This window comes from Lutra lutra, chromosome 8 (assembly GCF_902655055.1).
Source record: "Lutra lutra chromosome 8, mLutLut1.2, whole genome shotgun sequence".
NCBI classification, from domain to species: Eukaryota; Metazoa; Chordata; class Mammalia; order Carnivora; family Mustelidae; genus Lutra; species Lutra lutra.
This window is the reverse complement of record NC_062285.1, coordinates 51,160,766-51,175,845: the sequence shown is the minus strand read 5'-3', so window position 1 is coordinate 51,175,845 and position 15,080 is coordinate 51,160,766. Positions and strand designations below refer to the sequence as shown.

Genomic DNA, 15,080 nt, shown 5'->3' with positions numbered 1-15,080 from the left:
TTGCATTGATTCCACCTTTGGCTATTATAAATAAAACTGCTAAGAAATTTGTACAGGCTTTTTGTGGGCATAGTTTTTCAGTTCTCCCGGGTCTGTACTTAGGAGTGGAATTGCTGGGTCATATGATAACTGTGTTTAACAATTTTAGGAACTGTCAAACTGTTTTTCAAACCAGCTGTTATCATTTTATGTTCCCACCAGCAGTGTAGAAGGGTTCCAGATTCTTCACATTCTTGCCAGCACTTGTTATTTTTGATTATAGATAACATCCAAGATGACCTTTGATTAAAACCATAATGTTTTTATTATACCCATCCTAATGGTTATGAAGTGGTAACTCATTATGATTTTGATTTACCTTTCCCTATGGCTCCCCATTAAAAGGTTAGTATCCTACACATCCTTCAAGGTACAGCCATTTTTTTTTTTGAGAAACTTTTCTCTCAGGAATTAACAGTCTTTTCTTTCCTATGCTTATACAGTTTTGCTTGGATCCCATTAGCACACTTATTTCATTCTGGTAGTTATCTAGTTTGTAAGCTCTGGTTTGTGAATTCCTTAATGGCTCCTTGTGGGTGTGTGTTTGAATTTATTATGAAATATTTCACTCCTACTCATGCATTTGTGAGTCCCCACCGCGTCACATAGGGCTTGCACATAGTTGGCATTCAGACATTTTTTTTAAAGATTTTATTTATTTATTTGACAGATAAGAGATCACAAGTAGGCAGAGAGGCAGGCTCCCCCCCACCTCCCTCGAGCAGAGAGCCTGATGCGGGGCTCGATCCCAGGACCCTGGGATCATGACTGGAGCCAAAGGCAGAGGCTTTAACCCACCAAGCCACCCAGGTGCCCTGGTATTCAGACATTTACTGAATGATTCAAATAGTGCAAAGGGTCTCATGAGTGATTATTAAGAGGTCTGTTATTTCTCAGGGAAAGTGGGCTTTCTCTTGTTAGGATGTATTATGATGAAACCAGGGGAATAATGTATTTCAGACAAAAATGTTCAGATATGGGGATGCCTGGCTGGCTCAGTCGGGAGAGCATGTGGCTCTTGATCTTGGAGTCGTGAGTCCAAGCCCCATGTGTGGAGTAACATTTACTTAAAAAAAAAAAAAAAAGGGGTGCCTGGGTGGCTCAGTGGGTTAAAGCCTCTGCCTTCGGCTCAGGTCATGATCTCAGGGTCCTGGGATCGAGCCCCACATCGGGCTCTCTGCTCAGCAGGGAGCCTGCTTCCCTCTCTCTCTCTCTGTGCCTGCCTCTCTGCCTACTTGTGATCTCTGTCTGTCAAATAAATAAATAAAATCTTTAAAAAAAAAACAAACTGAAATTAAAAAAAAGAAAAGGATTTTTTTGAAAAGTTCAGATATGGGGGTGCTGGGTAGCTCAGTCATTAAGCATCTGCCTTCGGCTCAGGTCATGATCCCAGGGTCCTGGAATCAAGTCCCACATCATGTTCCCTCCTTGATGGGAAGCCTACTTCTCCCTCTCCAGTTCCCCCTGATGGTGTTCCCTCTCTCGCTGTCTCTCTCTCTGTCAAATAAATAAATAAAATCTTAAAAAAAAATAAGTTCAGATGTGTTGTATGTCCAAGAGACCACTGGCTCCAGGAATATGTTGGCTAGATCATCCGTATCCATGTTGCAATAGGAATTTTGATGACAGGCCACTGGGTATTATATTTGCCAGATTGTTTTTAGGGGTTTATTAAAATGATACACAATTAGCAAATCCCCTGAGTTTGTTTTAGCAAATATATTTCATGCCTGTATACTATGTACCAGGAACTTAGCTAGCTCGGAAGTAGATGTGGGATGGGGTTTTCTCCTGCTCTGATGGTAATAAATAAAGCTAAGGGCCCAGGATGGGGATGACCTTGATGGCATATGAATGGATCCAGGATTTTTGAATTTTATTAAACCATGCAAAATGAACACTTGATCAGAATCTAATTTTCAGAATAAAGATAATGTTTTATTACATTATAATTTAATTAATAAGTAGCTTATCTGGATCATTCTTTTAAAGAGCTGATGAAAACTTAATGATTGGAAAGTCGGTATTGTATCATCTCTACCATTACGATCTCTTGACGGAGAACAAAAGGAAGAACACTGTCGTGTCTCCCAGTTTCCTCTAACTCAGCAAGATAGGAAACATAAAATTCCTGCTACAGCAAGAAGGGAGTTTGATTTTTTTCTTCTGGATGGAGATGAAGGAGTTACACATTTCTGTATCTGGATGCTACCAGTCCTTCCCCTGGTATTTATCCCCTGCTATTCTTCTGGGATGTATCACAGTGTATTCTCTGCACATTGTTTAAACACTCCCCCACCAATCTTTAGGCTTTTTCCTATGTCCCTTCATGTCTCATATCTCCTAATAGTCTCACCACCTCTGGTCTCCCACCTCTCTGAACCAGCTTTAATGATGTAGCTAAGATCCATGGCATCCTTTCTCTGTTCATAAACCCACTCATGTTTCCCATTCACTTCCAGAATTAAATCTCCTTCCTAAGAACACTGATACCTGTACTCTTCTACTGGATAACTTTACATATTCCTTTGATACATAATATGCTATCATCCTTTATTTCTGAAGGCAGATTTAATAATCTCAGGCATCTAAGATTCTAGGCCGAATGTGAGGGCCCTTGTTTAGAGAGTTCACATCTTGGAATTACAGGGCATAGGACAGTTCCAAGTCCTGTTCTCTTTCTCTCTTTCTCTCTCTCTTTTTTTTTAAGATTTTATTTATTTATTTGAGAGGGAGAGAGCACGCATTTGTGCACACATGAGCAAGGGAAGGGCAAAGAGAAAAGGAGAAGACTCCACACTGAGCAGGGAGCCTGACACGGGCCTGGATCCCAGGACCCAGAGATCATGACCTGAGCTGAAGGCAGATACTTAACCAACTAAGCCATCCACGTGCCCCTCCAAGTCCTGTTCTCAATGGCCACTAATCCAAATGACTTCAGGGGTTCCACCTACATGAATATGAACCAAGGTTATACATAAAATCCTGCCAGTTTTTCTTTTTCTTCTAGGAGCAAAACAAAGCTACACGTCATTCAAAGGAATGTAGTTAACTGATAGATGCTATAATAGATTTCTGTCCCTTCCTGAAAAGAACCTCATGTAGTAATAACTCAGCCATTTCCACTTCTCTAATAACCCTATATGTGTTCCTTACATGAAAATAACATTTTTTAGGACAAAGTGATAAAAAGCATATTCGCTTTAAGATTTAGAGTCTGCTTTGGTTTATGAAATCTACCATAATACAGGATGATTAGGATATAGGTCACGGTCTTGAATGTACTTTATTTATTTATTTTTTAAAGATTTTATTTATTTATTGGACAGAGAGATCACAAGCAGGCAGAGAGGCAGGCAGAGAGAGAGGAGGAAGCAGGCTCCCCGCTGAGCAGGGAGCCCGATGCGGGGCTTGATCCCAGGACCCCCAACCCACTGAGCCACCCAGGCGCCCCTTGAATGTACTTTAAATCAGGTGGTGCAATTAGGATAGTAATGATAATGGAGGGGGCCTGAGCCCTCTAGTATTTGCATTATTATTTTTAAAGATTTTATTTATTATTTGACAGAGCGAGAGAGCACAAGCAGGGGGAGCAGTAGAAGGAGAGGGAGAAGCAGGCTCCAGTAGGGAGCCTGATGATATGGGGCTGGATCCCAGGACCCTGGGATCATGATCTGAGCCATCTGAGCCACCCAGGTGCCCCAGTATTTGATTGTTATTGCAGATCTAGTAATTCAATGGAGATTTCAATGTCATTTTTTTAAAGATTACTTATTTATTTGAGACAGAGAAAGAGAGTGAGCACGAGTTGGGGGGAGGAGCAGAGGCTGAGGGAGAAGCAGACTACCCTCTGAGCAGAGGTGGGGAGCCTGATCCTAGGAGCCTGAGATCATGACCTGAGCCAAAGGCAGACGCTTAACAGACGGAGCCATTCAGGCGCCCCTTCAGTGTCATTCTTAAAATGAGCACTGCCATTTCCAGAGCTGAATGTATGACTTGTAGGTTTATTTGCCCTATTTTTGTCTTGTCTAAAAGTTGCTTAAAAATACACACATGACAAAAAAAAAAAAAATACACACATGCCCTATGCACCATCCTGCCCTTATTGACTGTATCTCGTGGCTGTCACCACCATCACATGGATTGTTCTATATGGGAAATCCTAGTACAAGTGCTGGCAAAGAGAAGGGGGACAGGGATGGGAACTGTAACCAGTGTGTGAGAGCCGTAGTAGATCAGGAGTCTTTGAGCCCTCTCAGAATATGGTCTTGGGTCTCTTCTTTGCTGCAGTATAGGGCCAAGAGATACCGTGTGTTTGTGCAAGTGGGTGCACATTTTTATTGTGTATAGTGATAAGAAAATTCCTACTTCAACATATTTTAGCCCAAGCAAAGATTTTAAAGTTTGCTCAAGGTCAGGGGCATAAAATAGAAGAGGCACATTTCACATTAATTAAGATATTTCGTGGGGGAAGATTTCCTCTCTTTGATATTCATGTTTCATGTTTCTCTTTTTCTTCTGTTAGTACTGCTTGCCCTCAACACCACCACCAAAGAGAGAGGGAGGAGAAACCTGGAGATGAAACTAGCATTGAGAGGGAAGTAATTACAAATAGATTAATATTATAAAGTGCTTTGAGCCTAGGGAGAACTTGAATATGAGTATGTTATAGTAAAATGCATTATATTATAGGTAACTATGCAGTTTTAGAGTATTATGAACCCAATATAAATGTAAACACTAAAAGCCTGATTAGAACATAAGGATTTAAAATATCCATGAGGAATGGATCCATATTCCAGCCAACTTGGTATTTGCCTCTAATGGAAGTACCTTAAAAATGTAGCAGACTCTGGTTGCCTGTCCTGCTATCAGTAGTGAAAGATAAGGGATGCTTGGTCCCAAATCTTGGGTTTCCTTGACCATAATGTATCTATTGTTCATTCAGTTAAACTTTTCAAAATTTGTAACTTAGGACTAAATCCCCATTAGTATGGTAACAAATTTTAGTTTTTACCGGTAATTAGTATTTTTACATGGTCATTAGTATTTCATTTTATTTGTCTAAGTTTACAGAAATGTTTAAGCTCCTACAGGGATTTGGCAGTTCTCATATTCTACAGTGTTTTGAATCATCTATGTTAAACTTATTTATACTTTCATGATTTGATAAAGTTTTATTATTTTGCCTTCATCATTTTTATATTTTTTAAGGTTTTTTAATTATTTATTTATTGGAGGGAGAGACAGAGATAGTGAAAGAGGACAGGAGCAGGAAGGAGAGGGAGAAGCAGGCTACCCACTGAGCAGGAAGCCTGTCGAGGGACTAGATTCCAGGACTCCGGGATCATGACCTGAGCTGAAGGCAGTTGCTTAACCAACTGAGCCACCAGGTGCCCTCGTCATCACCATTTTTTAAAAAAAATATTTATTTATTTGACAGAGATCACAAGTAGACAGAGAGGCAGGCAGAGAGAGAGGAGGAAGCAAGCTCCCTGCAGAGCAGAGAGCCTGATGCGGGGCAGGTTTTAACCCACTGAGCCACCCAGGCGCCCCTCATCATCATCATTTGTAAATAGCACTTAGATTTTATTAGCCCTGTCTCATTACATAGGTTACTTAAGAGGCATACACTGTGTTCTCCAGTATCAGTAGGATAAAAGCATTCTACTATAATATAACAAAGTGCCTTTTTCCAAAATCTTTAACAAGCTGATTTTAGCCTCTCGTTATTCATGAAAGAGAGGTAAGATAGTTATATGTGTTCTTATTCTGTGGCAGAGAGGAATTCCTTTAGTTTGTTTTGGTTTTACTCTCTATTTAGTTAATTGCTGTTAAAGTTTGGAATCATTCTTTCCAAGAGGCCAGGATCTTCCTCACTTTCTGGTATCTAAATGTATAATCTTCTGACCTTCTATTCCTTCTGTCTCTCTGCAGCCATATGTGTCATTGTCTCAGCAGATGGCACCACCTAGTCCAAGCAACAGTACCACGAACAACAGCAGTGGGAGCAATGGAAATGACCAGTTGAGCAAAACCAACCTCTATATCCGGGGATTGCAACCAGGCACTACTGACCAGGACCTAGTCAAATTGTGCCAGTCGTAAGTTGGGGAACATGTGGGTAGGCTTCGAGGGCTAGTAAGGATTTGGTGATACTGGCTTCTTGCCAGATACTCATGTCCTGAAATGCAGTCCTATTTGTCACAAGATTTCTTAGCAGTCCCTCTTAAAGAAATTCTACCTGCTACTAATATATAAAACCTTTATATGTTACTCTGAGGGAAGTCAGGATGGGACTGGCCTTTGGAGCCTAGTGTGACTGTTTCCAGTGTGCTCCCAGAATTGATGGTCTTTGTGGAAAGAGTATTGTCTTTATGCCTCAAATAGCAATACTCAATGTCCTGGGACACCTGGGTGGTTCAGTCACTTAAGTGTCTGCCTTAGGCTTAGGTCATGATCCCAAGGGTCCTGGTATCAAGTCCCACATCAGGCTCCTAGTTCAGCAGGGAGCCTGCTTTCCCCTCTGCCTGCTGCTCCCTTCCCTTGCTTATGCTCTCTCTGATAAACAAACAAACAAAATCTTTTAAAAAATGCTCAATGTCCCCAGAGATATTGATTAGAAGGCAGTAGGGATAGAAGAAAGTGGAACTAGCCAATTGAATTGTACACTTAGGAGAGTTTCTACTGATAGAGATAATCCCAGTGACCCGGAGGAGCTCTTGAATTAGTGGATAAAGGAGAAGGTGGAGAAAGAGGCTGTATTTCGAAAAATACGTATTTCGAATGATACATTTGGGGGGATGCTTAGAGGAAGAAGTCTGGGAGTGGGGAGGGAGAAAATTGAGTTTGGGTAAATGAATGGTGGAAAGAAATAGAAACCTTAGACTGTAATTACCATCTTTTAAAACTTTTTATTGATATGTAACAAACGTATAGAAAAGTACACAAATCATAAATGTATATACAGCAGTGATGTCTCAAAGTTTACAGACCCTCTTAAGAGTCCCTGGTAACCATATCAAGAAATAGAACATTACTAGCTCTTCTGAAGCCCACCTCTCAGTTTCTACCCCGCTACGACCAATCAATCTACCATTCGGATTCTAAATAATTGGTTGGTGTGATTTGTTTGTACTTCATGGAAAGACAATGCTAGAGCATACATGCCCTTCTATGCCTGGCTTCTTTTTGCTCAGTGTTATTTGTGAGATTCCTCTACATCATTGCACGTCACAAAATTTTGTTTATTCTTATTGCTTTCTAGAATTCGGTCAGGTCACCTGAGCAGCTCAATCGTTAGGCGCCTCGATCCCAGGATCCTGGGATCGAGCCCCACATCAGGCTCCTTGCTCAGCGGGAAGCCTGCTTCTCCCACTTTGTGTTCCCTCTCTCGCTATGTCTCTCTCTGTCAAATAAATAAATAGAATCTTAAAAAAAAAAATCCCTTAATAGGAATATACCATAGTTTACCCATTCTGTTGCTGGACATTTTAATTGTTTCCAGTTTGTGACTATTGTCAATACGAATAATGCTGCCATGAACTTGTACATGGCTTCTCGTACATATGTGTACACATTTGTGTTGGGTATATACTTAGGAATAAGATTGCTGGGTCACAGGATATCCATATGTTCAGCTTGTGTTGATACTACTAAATGATTTTCTGAAGTGGTTAAACTAATCCAGACTCCCACAACAGTATATGTAAATTCCAACTGTTCCAAATCCTGGAAAGGCAGAACATTCTGCCCCCCAAAATGTAGTTGTGGGAGTTATCAGAGGTATTTTATAAGTCCCTTATTCTTCTGAGGTTTGGTCCATGCAAATCACATGGATTTTTGGTAGTGCTGGGCTGCACAGACTCCATCTCTAAAGGTTAGGCATTAGTGTAAAATTGGTTTCTTTACCTCAGCTCACCTTGCTAGAAAAGTATTTCAATGGAAGTGAGTGGACTTAGCCTAGGACTAGTAATTTTTGAGGGAAATGGGAATTGGCAGAAATGTTGATTGATGAGGCAAAAGACTCTCATATGTGTCTAGTTCCTTGATTTCTACACCCTGTGTTTCTTGTACTAAATATAATGTGCTACAAAAATTCTCTCACTCCACGAGACAGTCAGAAACTCATTTCTACTTCACTATGCTTTTAGACTTTCATTTTGCTCTTCCCAGCAGCTGCCTTACCTTTGAGTCTATCTGAAGAGATAAGAGTAGTCAAGGTTATGATGTGGGCTAGAAACCAGGACCCCGATAGAGGACTACAGAGAAGTAGAAATGAGGCAGTAAAGACTAGGTGGTAGATGAACTATGACAAAAAAGGAGGCTGAGAAGAGAGAAGGCTGGAACCCTTATAGCTGCTCTTGAGCATCCTGGAACTGGAACCTGTCTAAGAAGGTTCTTACCAGGGGCGCCTGGGTGGCTCAGTGGGTTAAGCCGCTGCCTTCAGCTCAGGTCATGATCTCAGGGTCCTGGGATCAAGCCCCGCATCAGGCTCTCTGCTCAGCAGGGAGCCTACTTCCCTTCCTCTCTCTCTCTGCCTGCCTCTCTGCCTACTTGTGATCTCTCTCTGTCAAATAAATAAATAAAATCTTTAAAAAAAAAAAAAAAAGAAGGTTCTTACCATGCATAGAGGGACTTCCTGTTTGGGCCCAGTTGTGTCTCCAGGTTGGAGAGGAAGTGAATGTTGCTGGATGCTAAACCCTGCTGGGCAGGCCGGAGAGGCATGGATTCTGGGACTGGAACCCCTCGTTCTCTGAAAGGGCTCCTTCCTCTGTGGAGGAAGCAGCAGCAACCCAGCTGTTGCCAGTTGCCATGGAACCTCTGGGCTCTAAGTCTCACCCCGCTCAGAACACATCAAGCTCCACCTGGGTGCCTTGGTAAGGGCAGCAGCATGCATGTTCTCCCGCTGCTCTCATACCTCCTTTCTCTTGCCTACATCCAGGGAAGAATCCAAAAGGTGACCCTGGAGGGCTAGAGTCGCCACATTCATCCCCACCGCCCTTGTAATGTGTTCTTTTCTTTCTTTCTTTTTTTTTTTTTTTAAGATTTTATATATTCATTTGACAGAGATCACAAGTAGGCAGAGAGGCAGGCAGAAAGAGAGAGAGAGAGAGGAGGAAGCAGGCTCCCTGCTGAGCAGAGAGCCCAATGCAGGGCTCGATGCGGGGCTCCATCCTAGGACCCTGAGATCATGACCTGAGCCAAAGGTGGAGGCCTAACCCACTGAGCAACCCAGGTGCCCCTCTTGTAATGTGTTTTTTCCCCAACCTCCAGACCACTGCTTGGCTTAGCCTGTCTAATCTGTTGGGTGACAGAAGCCCCACCAGAAAAGTCCATGAGAGGCTGCCAAGGAGCAAAACAAATATATCAATCATCATATGTTCTTTAGGGGTAAAAGGGGGGAAAAAACCCACAACACTTGTTTGGGGTATTGGTCTCGTATTCAGTCCCTGCCAGCTGTTTTCACTTAAATCCTGTACTTCTGATTCTGTTAGTGATTTCTGTCCTGTATCTTTAATATTTTCACCTTCCTAGAGTGGAATGTAGGGACTTCTTTCTAGTGGAACCACTTTCTAGTGGACTCTAGTATAGTCCTGACCTGTGGTACTGCCCTGCTCAAGTTCGGGGAACTCCACATGACTCTGCTGCCAAAGTATACATTTCAGAAAGTTGACAAACATGATTCCTACAAATATAGGTAAACACATGTTCAAGATTTATTTCATTCTTTAATAAGGGAACCAATAGGATGGTAAAATGGGTTCAAAGAGCATTTGAGGGATTGAGTGTTGGTACTGAAGAAAGGATGTTAGAATAAGATTGCTAGGTTATATACAAAACTGGTTCATCTCCTACAGGACATTATAAAACAGTAATCTTTGGGATTCTCTTTTCTACTGGATGGAAATTATTGGCATCAGGGCACTGGGTGGCTCAGTTGGTTGATCCTCCAACTCTTCTTTTTTTTTTTTTTTTTAAAGATTTTATTTATTTATTTGACAGACAGAGATCACAAGTAGGCAGAGAGAGAGGGGGAAGCAGGCTCCCTGCGGAGCAGAGAGTCCGATGCAGGGCTCGATCCCAGGACCCTGAGATCATGACCTGAGCCAAAGGCAGCGGCTTAACCCACTGAGCCACCCAGGCTCCCTGATCCTCCAACTCTTGATTTTGGCTCAGGTCATGGTCTCAGGGTCATGGGATCAAGCCCACGATGGGCTCTTTGCTCACCACAGAATCTGCCCGTCCCTCTCCCTCTGCTCCCCTCCCCCAAATAAATAAAACCTTCTTTAAGAATTAAAAAAAAAAGAAATTTGCATTTCTACTGGACAAAATCTACAAGTTAATGTGTATCTTCGCAAGGTCTGGATTCTATTGGTAGTAAATAGTCAAATATAGAAACATTCCCCCTAGATAATGAAATATATTTCATGGGGCACCTGGGTGGCTCAGTGGGTTAAGCCTCTGCCTTCAGCTCAGGTCAAAATCTCAGTGTCCTGGGATCAAGTCCCACATCAGGCTCTCTGCTCAGCAGGGAGCTTGCTTCCTCCTTTCTCTCTGCCTGCCTGTCTGCCTACTTGTGAGCTCTCTGTCAAATAAATAAAATCTTAAAAAAAAAGAAATATATTTCGGGGCGCCTGGGTGGCTCAGTGGGTTAAGCCGCTGCCTTCGGCTCAGGTCATGATCTCAGAGCCCTGGGATCGAGCCCCACATCGGGCTCTCTGCTCAGCAGGGAGCCTGCTTCCTCCTCTCTCTCTGCCTGCCTCTCTGCCTGCTTGTGATCTCTCTGTCAAATAAATAAATAAAATCTTTAAAAAAAAAATTTAAAAATTAAAAAAAAAGAAAGAAAGAAATATATTTCAAATAGGCCTTTGAGATAGTGTTCCAGAATGACATTGAAAGGATGCGCAATCTTCATTTTGTCTTATTGTTACATTTTGGGCAATTTTCCTTACACTGTTGTTGTACCTGGTCTTATACCCATTCATCTCCCTAACATGCCTAGGTCTTGATAGTGAGAAATAGAAGTCTTAGACTAAAGCAAAGCAGGAGAGAGACCGCTTGCATTAAGGTTGAGGTTCCTTGAATATAATAACTATATATATATATACATATATATATATATATATATATATATACACACACACACATATATGTATATATAATATATATGTAATAACAATAACAATAATAATGACATTAAGAACATTAAGAACTTCTAAGTGTTTACCAAGTGGTGGTCATTAGTGCTTTATATTCATGAATTCTTTTCATATTCCCAATGATCCGGTCTCTACAGATGATGAGACTGAGGCCCGGGAAAGTGAAATGACTTGTCCACGATGGTGGATAGCTACAAAGTAGCAGAACCAGGGTTTGAACAGTTTGACACAGGTTAACCCTTGCCCAGGGGTAGGGAACAGGGTGTCAGAGAAGAGAAATGTCTACAGGTTTTTCCTAGGAGGAATGGTGTTTCTCCAAAAGAAAATAATTATCAAGGATTATAGTTAGTCCGCAAGGAACTCCAGGGCCAGAGCTCTGCCCATACGCACTCTATGTGGACATCACCAAGCTTCGTTCCAGAAGATAGTAGTCTCTTTCCAACTCACACCTGAGTCTTAGTTGGGGAAGAAGAGAGAAATGTGTTGATATTGTAAAGAATTATAGTTACCTTATTTCTTGTAGGCACCTTTGGAGACTAGACTTTGTATGATAAGTATGACATTTTAAACTCATTTCTTCTTGTTTTTGTTAAGGTTTAAGTGGGAACAGTTGTGAAGAAAGGGCATGGACTCTTCCAGATATCTCAGTGTCTGTCCTGTTCCAAATCCCTGCCCCTACATTATCACTTAGCCTTTTCTTTTCCCTCAGATATGGCAAGATTGTCTCCACTAAGGCCATCTTGGACAAGAGCACGAACAAATGCAAAGGTGAGGGAACAGCTGTCTTGGGTGATGGAAAGCGACTTCGAGGGAGGCTGCACCTTGCCTCCGCTCTACGGCTCTGTGCTCCTAGGACCCAGTGCCAGGGAGGAGTCTCTGAGGTTTTAAGGCCTTAAAGACTAGTAGATATTTAGGTTGTTTGGAGACCAGACAGCTGGAGCTGAAAACGCTCTTCTGGGGACCCAGTGCTAGAAGCCTGCACAGAGTGAGTTCCTTGGGCTTATTTTGGACTTCATGTTTCCAAGAAGCTTCCCAAGACTGGAGGGTGGGTGTGGGTAGGTAAGATATTTCTATTTAGTAAAGGCTTGTAAATGCATTGTGGTGGTGACAGTGGTGGGGTGTTCTGGTGGGTCTTACTTTGTAAGGATGAATAGCTTTTTGAGGTTTTGAGCAGCTCTGGGTGGGGATGAAGAGAGGGAGGATGGAAAGGAGATCTTTGGGGTGGGGTGGGGCTTCTGTCAGGCGGCTGGCGGTCTGGTCTGGTCTGCAGCGGAGAGGCCCTATTCCCTACACGCCTAGTGTTCCTGGGAAGTGGCTAGAAAACAGGGAAGCATTCTGTTAGGAGTGGGGGCTGCGGACTGTTAAAAGAGCCTCGTTTCTGAAACCTCTCATTTCTTAGTGGGGAGGGGGAAAGGCAGGAACACCACAAGGACTTTGTTGCCCTTGGCATTCTTAGCCGTAAAACAGACCAAATATCCCAGGGTTTGAAGGGCACATGGATAACCACCTGAAACCTCTTAATTTCTCTCTCTCCCTACCACTTCTCTTCCATGGATCCTAACTCTTCCTCTGTCTCCTGAAAAGCCTGGGCCTCCCACCTCCCTCACACCCCCACCTCCCAGTGATGCTGTTTCCCTGTTCCAGGCTATGGCTTTGTGGACTTCGACAGTCCTTCAGCAGCGCAAAAAGCTGTCGCGGCGCTGAAAGCCAGTGGTGTACAGGCACAGATGGCGAAGGTGAGCCTTCTGCCCCACCTCTGTTCCTCAGAGGGGTGGTGGTTAGCAGAGGTCAAGTTCCAGGTCTTCCAGAGGGCCTAAGGCCATGAATTTGATGGGCACGGGCTATCTGTTGTACTTTTTGACTCTATATGGCTAAAGACAGGCTGGGCCAGGGTCCCACTGAGCACCCCTTGGCTGCCAGAGGAAGTTCTTCAAACTGTGGCGGTAGCTCTGGAGACTCTGTTCCTCTCATCAAATATTATAACATAAGCAGGTGAGAGGGTCAAGAGGCTTCCCTTTCTCTTGCTGTTTCCCCATTTCCACCCTGGCCCACTTCCCTACCAGGCAGCTTTGGTAGTTTTGCAACATTCTCTGAAGAAGCCAGTTGTGCAACTCAGAAGTTCAGAGCCTCTGGCTGCCTCTTTGGGGGAGGAGGGAGGTAGGGTAGGAGAGTTGTTAGGGGTGGGGAGAGGGAAGCCACAGCAAGGAAGGAAACTGTCCCTCCTTGTCATATCTCCTTGGAGCTTTTCTTTTAATCCAAACTACTAGAAAACTTGAGGCTTTTCTGTCCCTCTTTGGAGGTGGGATTGCCCCCATCACCTTCCGGAAGTTAGTGTGATTTACTCTGTAGAGCTGATGAGGCAGGCCTGCCCACCCCCCTTCGCTGTCTGGTGGAAGAGACACCAAGCCCTGAGGGGTGAGTTGCCGGTGACCCACTGTCTGGGGCAGGGACTGCCTCAGTTTTTAAAAATACAGCTCTGGGAAGTTACTGCCATTTTGCACATTCTGCCCCCTAGAGGGGCTTTTCTTTCTGGAGAAGAGCCCTCTGACAGTGGAATTCAGCTTTCAGAGTTCCTGTGAGACTAGAGCTCTCCGGCCTGCACGGCCACCCAGTGACTCTACATCTGGCCCTGGGCGCACCCCCAGCACATTGCCTTCCCTTTCCCCTTCTCCCTCTTCCTGCTCTCTCTCCACTGGGGAACGAACAGGCATTCCTACCCAGAGGATTCTGCAGCGGCCGGATGAAGAGGGAGGGGGATTACTTAAAACAGTCCAGCAGGGGAGCAGCGAAGTCCCGAGAATCCAGCCCCGGAATAGGCTGTTAGCAGCGAGGGAGGAGCTCTGGTCTGCCTGGTTCTTAAAGAGACAGCCAGAACTTCATCAGTGGGCTTGTAAAGTACTAGAGAGACGAAGTCTGCTTTTTTTTTTTTTTTTTTTTTTTCTTTTTCGCCTGGACTCAACATACAATCCATGGTAGTGGGACTAGGTGTTATAAATAGTTAAGATTCCTTTTGTTTATGTGGGCCCCTTCCTACCATGTCTTTTCTGAAATGAGGGCTGCCGAGGGTGGGGGAGGGATAAGAAATGTGAGCTTCATTTTCTCACTTTTTTCCCACAGCAACAGGAGCAGGACCCCACAAATTTATACATATCAAACCTTCCACTTTCAATGGATGAGCAAGAACTGGAGGGGATGCTGAAGCCCTTTGGCCAGGTTATCTCCACTCGAATCCTCCGAGATACCAGTGGGACCAGCAGAGGGGTTGGCTTTGCAAGGTGAGGGACACCAGAATGGGAAAGGATGAGGTTAATGAAGAATGTCCCTAAAAAAAAAAAAGTCCCTTAGAAGGTCACCAAAAAAATCTGTGCCCCCTCCCTCAAGGGACCAAACTAAAGTACTTGACAGTGAATCAGAAGTTCATTTAAACTGTAGGTCACAGGGGCACCTGGGTGGCTAAATCATTACGCTTCTGCCTTCAGCTCAGGTGGTAATCCCAGGGTCCTCAGATTGAGCCCTGCGTTGGGCTCCTCGCTGTTCCGCCTGCTTCTCCCTCTCCCTCTCTCTTCTCCCCCTGCAAGTATTACCCCTCTCACTTTCTCTCTCTGTCAAATAAATAAATAAAATCTTTTTAAAAAATAAACTGTAGGGGCACCTGTGTGGCTCAGTGGGTTAAAGCCTCTGCCTTCGGCTCAGGTCATGATCTCAGGGTCCTGGGATCAAGCCCCACATCGCATAGGGTTCTCTGCTCAGCAGGGAGCCTTCTCCCTCCCCGCCACCTACTCTGATTTCTGTCTGTCAGATAAATAAGTAAAATCTTTAAACAAATAAAAAAATAAAAAATTTTTAAAAATAAACTATAGGTCACAATACTTAAAGACC

At 43.5% G+C, this 15,080-nt stretch overlaps 1 protein-coding gene across 7 annotated transcripts in view; it reads left to right on the top strand.

The window, feature by feature from the left end:
• RBMS2 (RNA binding motif single stranded interacting protein 2) overlaps positions 1–15,080 on the top strand; it is a 94,307-nt gene that overhangs the window by 66,088 nt on the left and 13,139 nt on the right. For 6 of the 7 annotated variants that reach the window (XM_047742015.1, XM_047742018.1, XM_047742017.1 and 3 more), the window contains 4 exons: positions 5,977–6,143; positions 11,911–11,969; positions 12,846–12,937; positions 14,319–14,476. In XM_047742015.1, the coding sequence (XP_047597971.1) occupies positions 5,977–6,143; positions 11,911–11,969; positions 12,846–12,937; positions 14,319–14,476 (476 nt within the window). Of the gene's footprint in view, positions 1–4,564; positions 4,637–5,976; positions 6,144–11,910; positions 11,970–12,845; positions 12,938–14,318; positions 14,477–15,080 lie in introns of those variants that run through there. The other variant, XM_047742020.1, reaches the window with a different exon arrangement.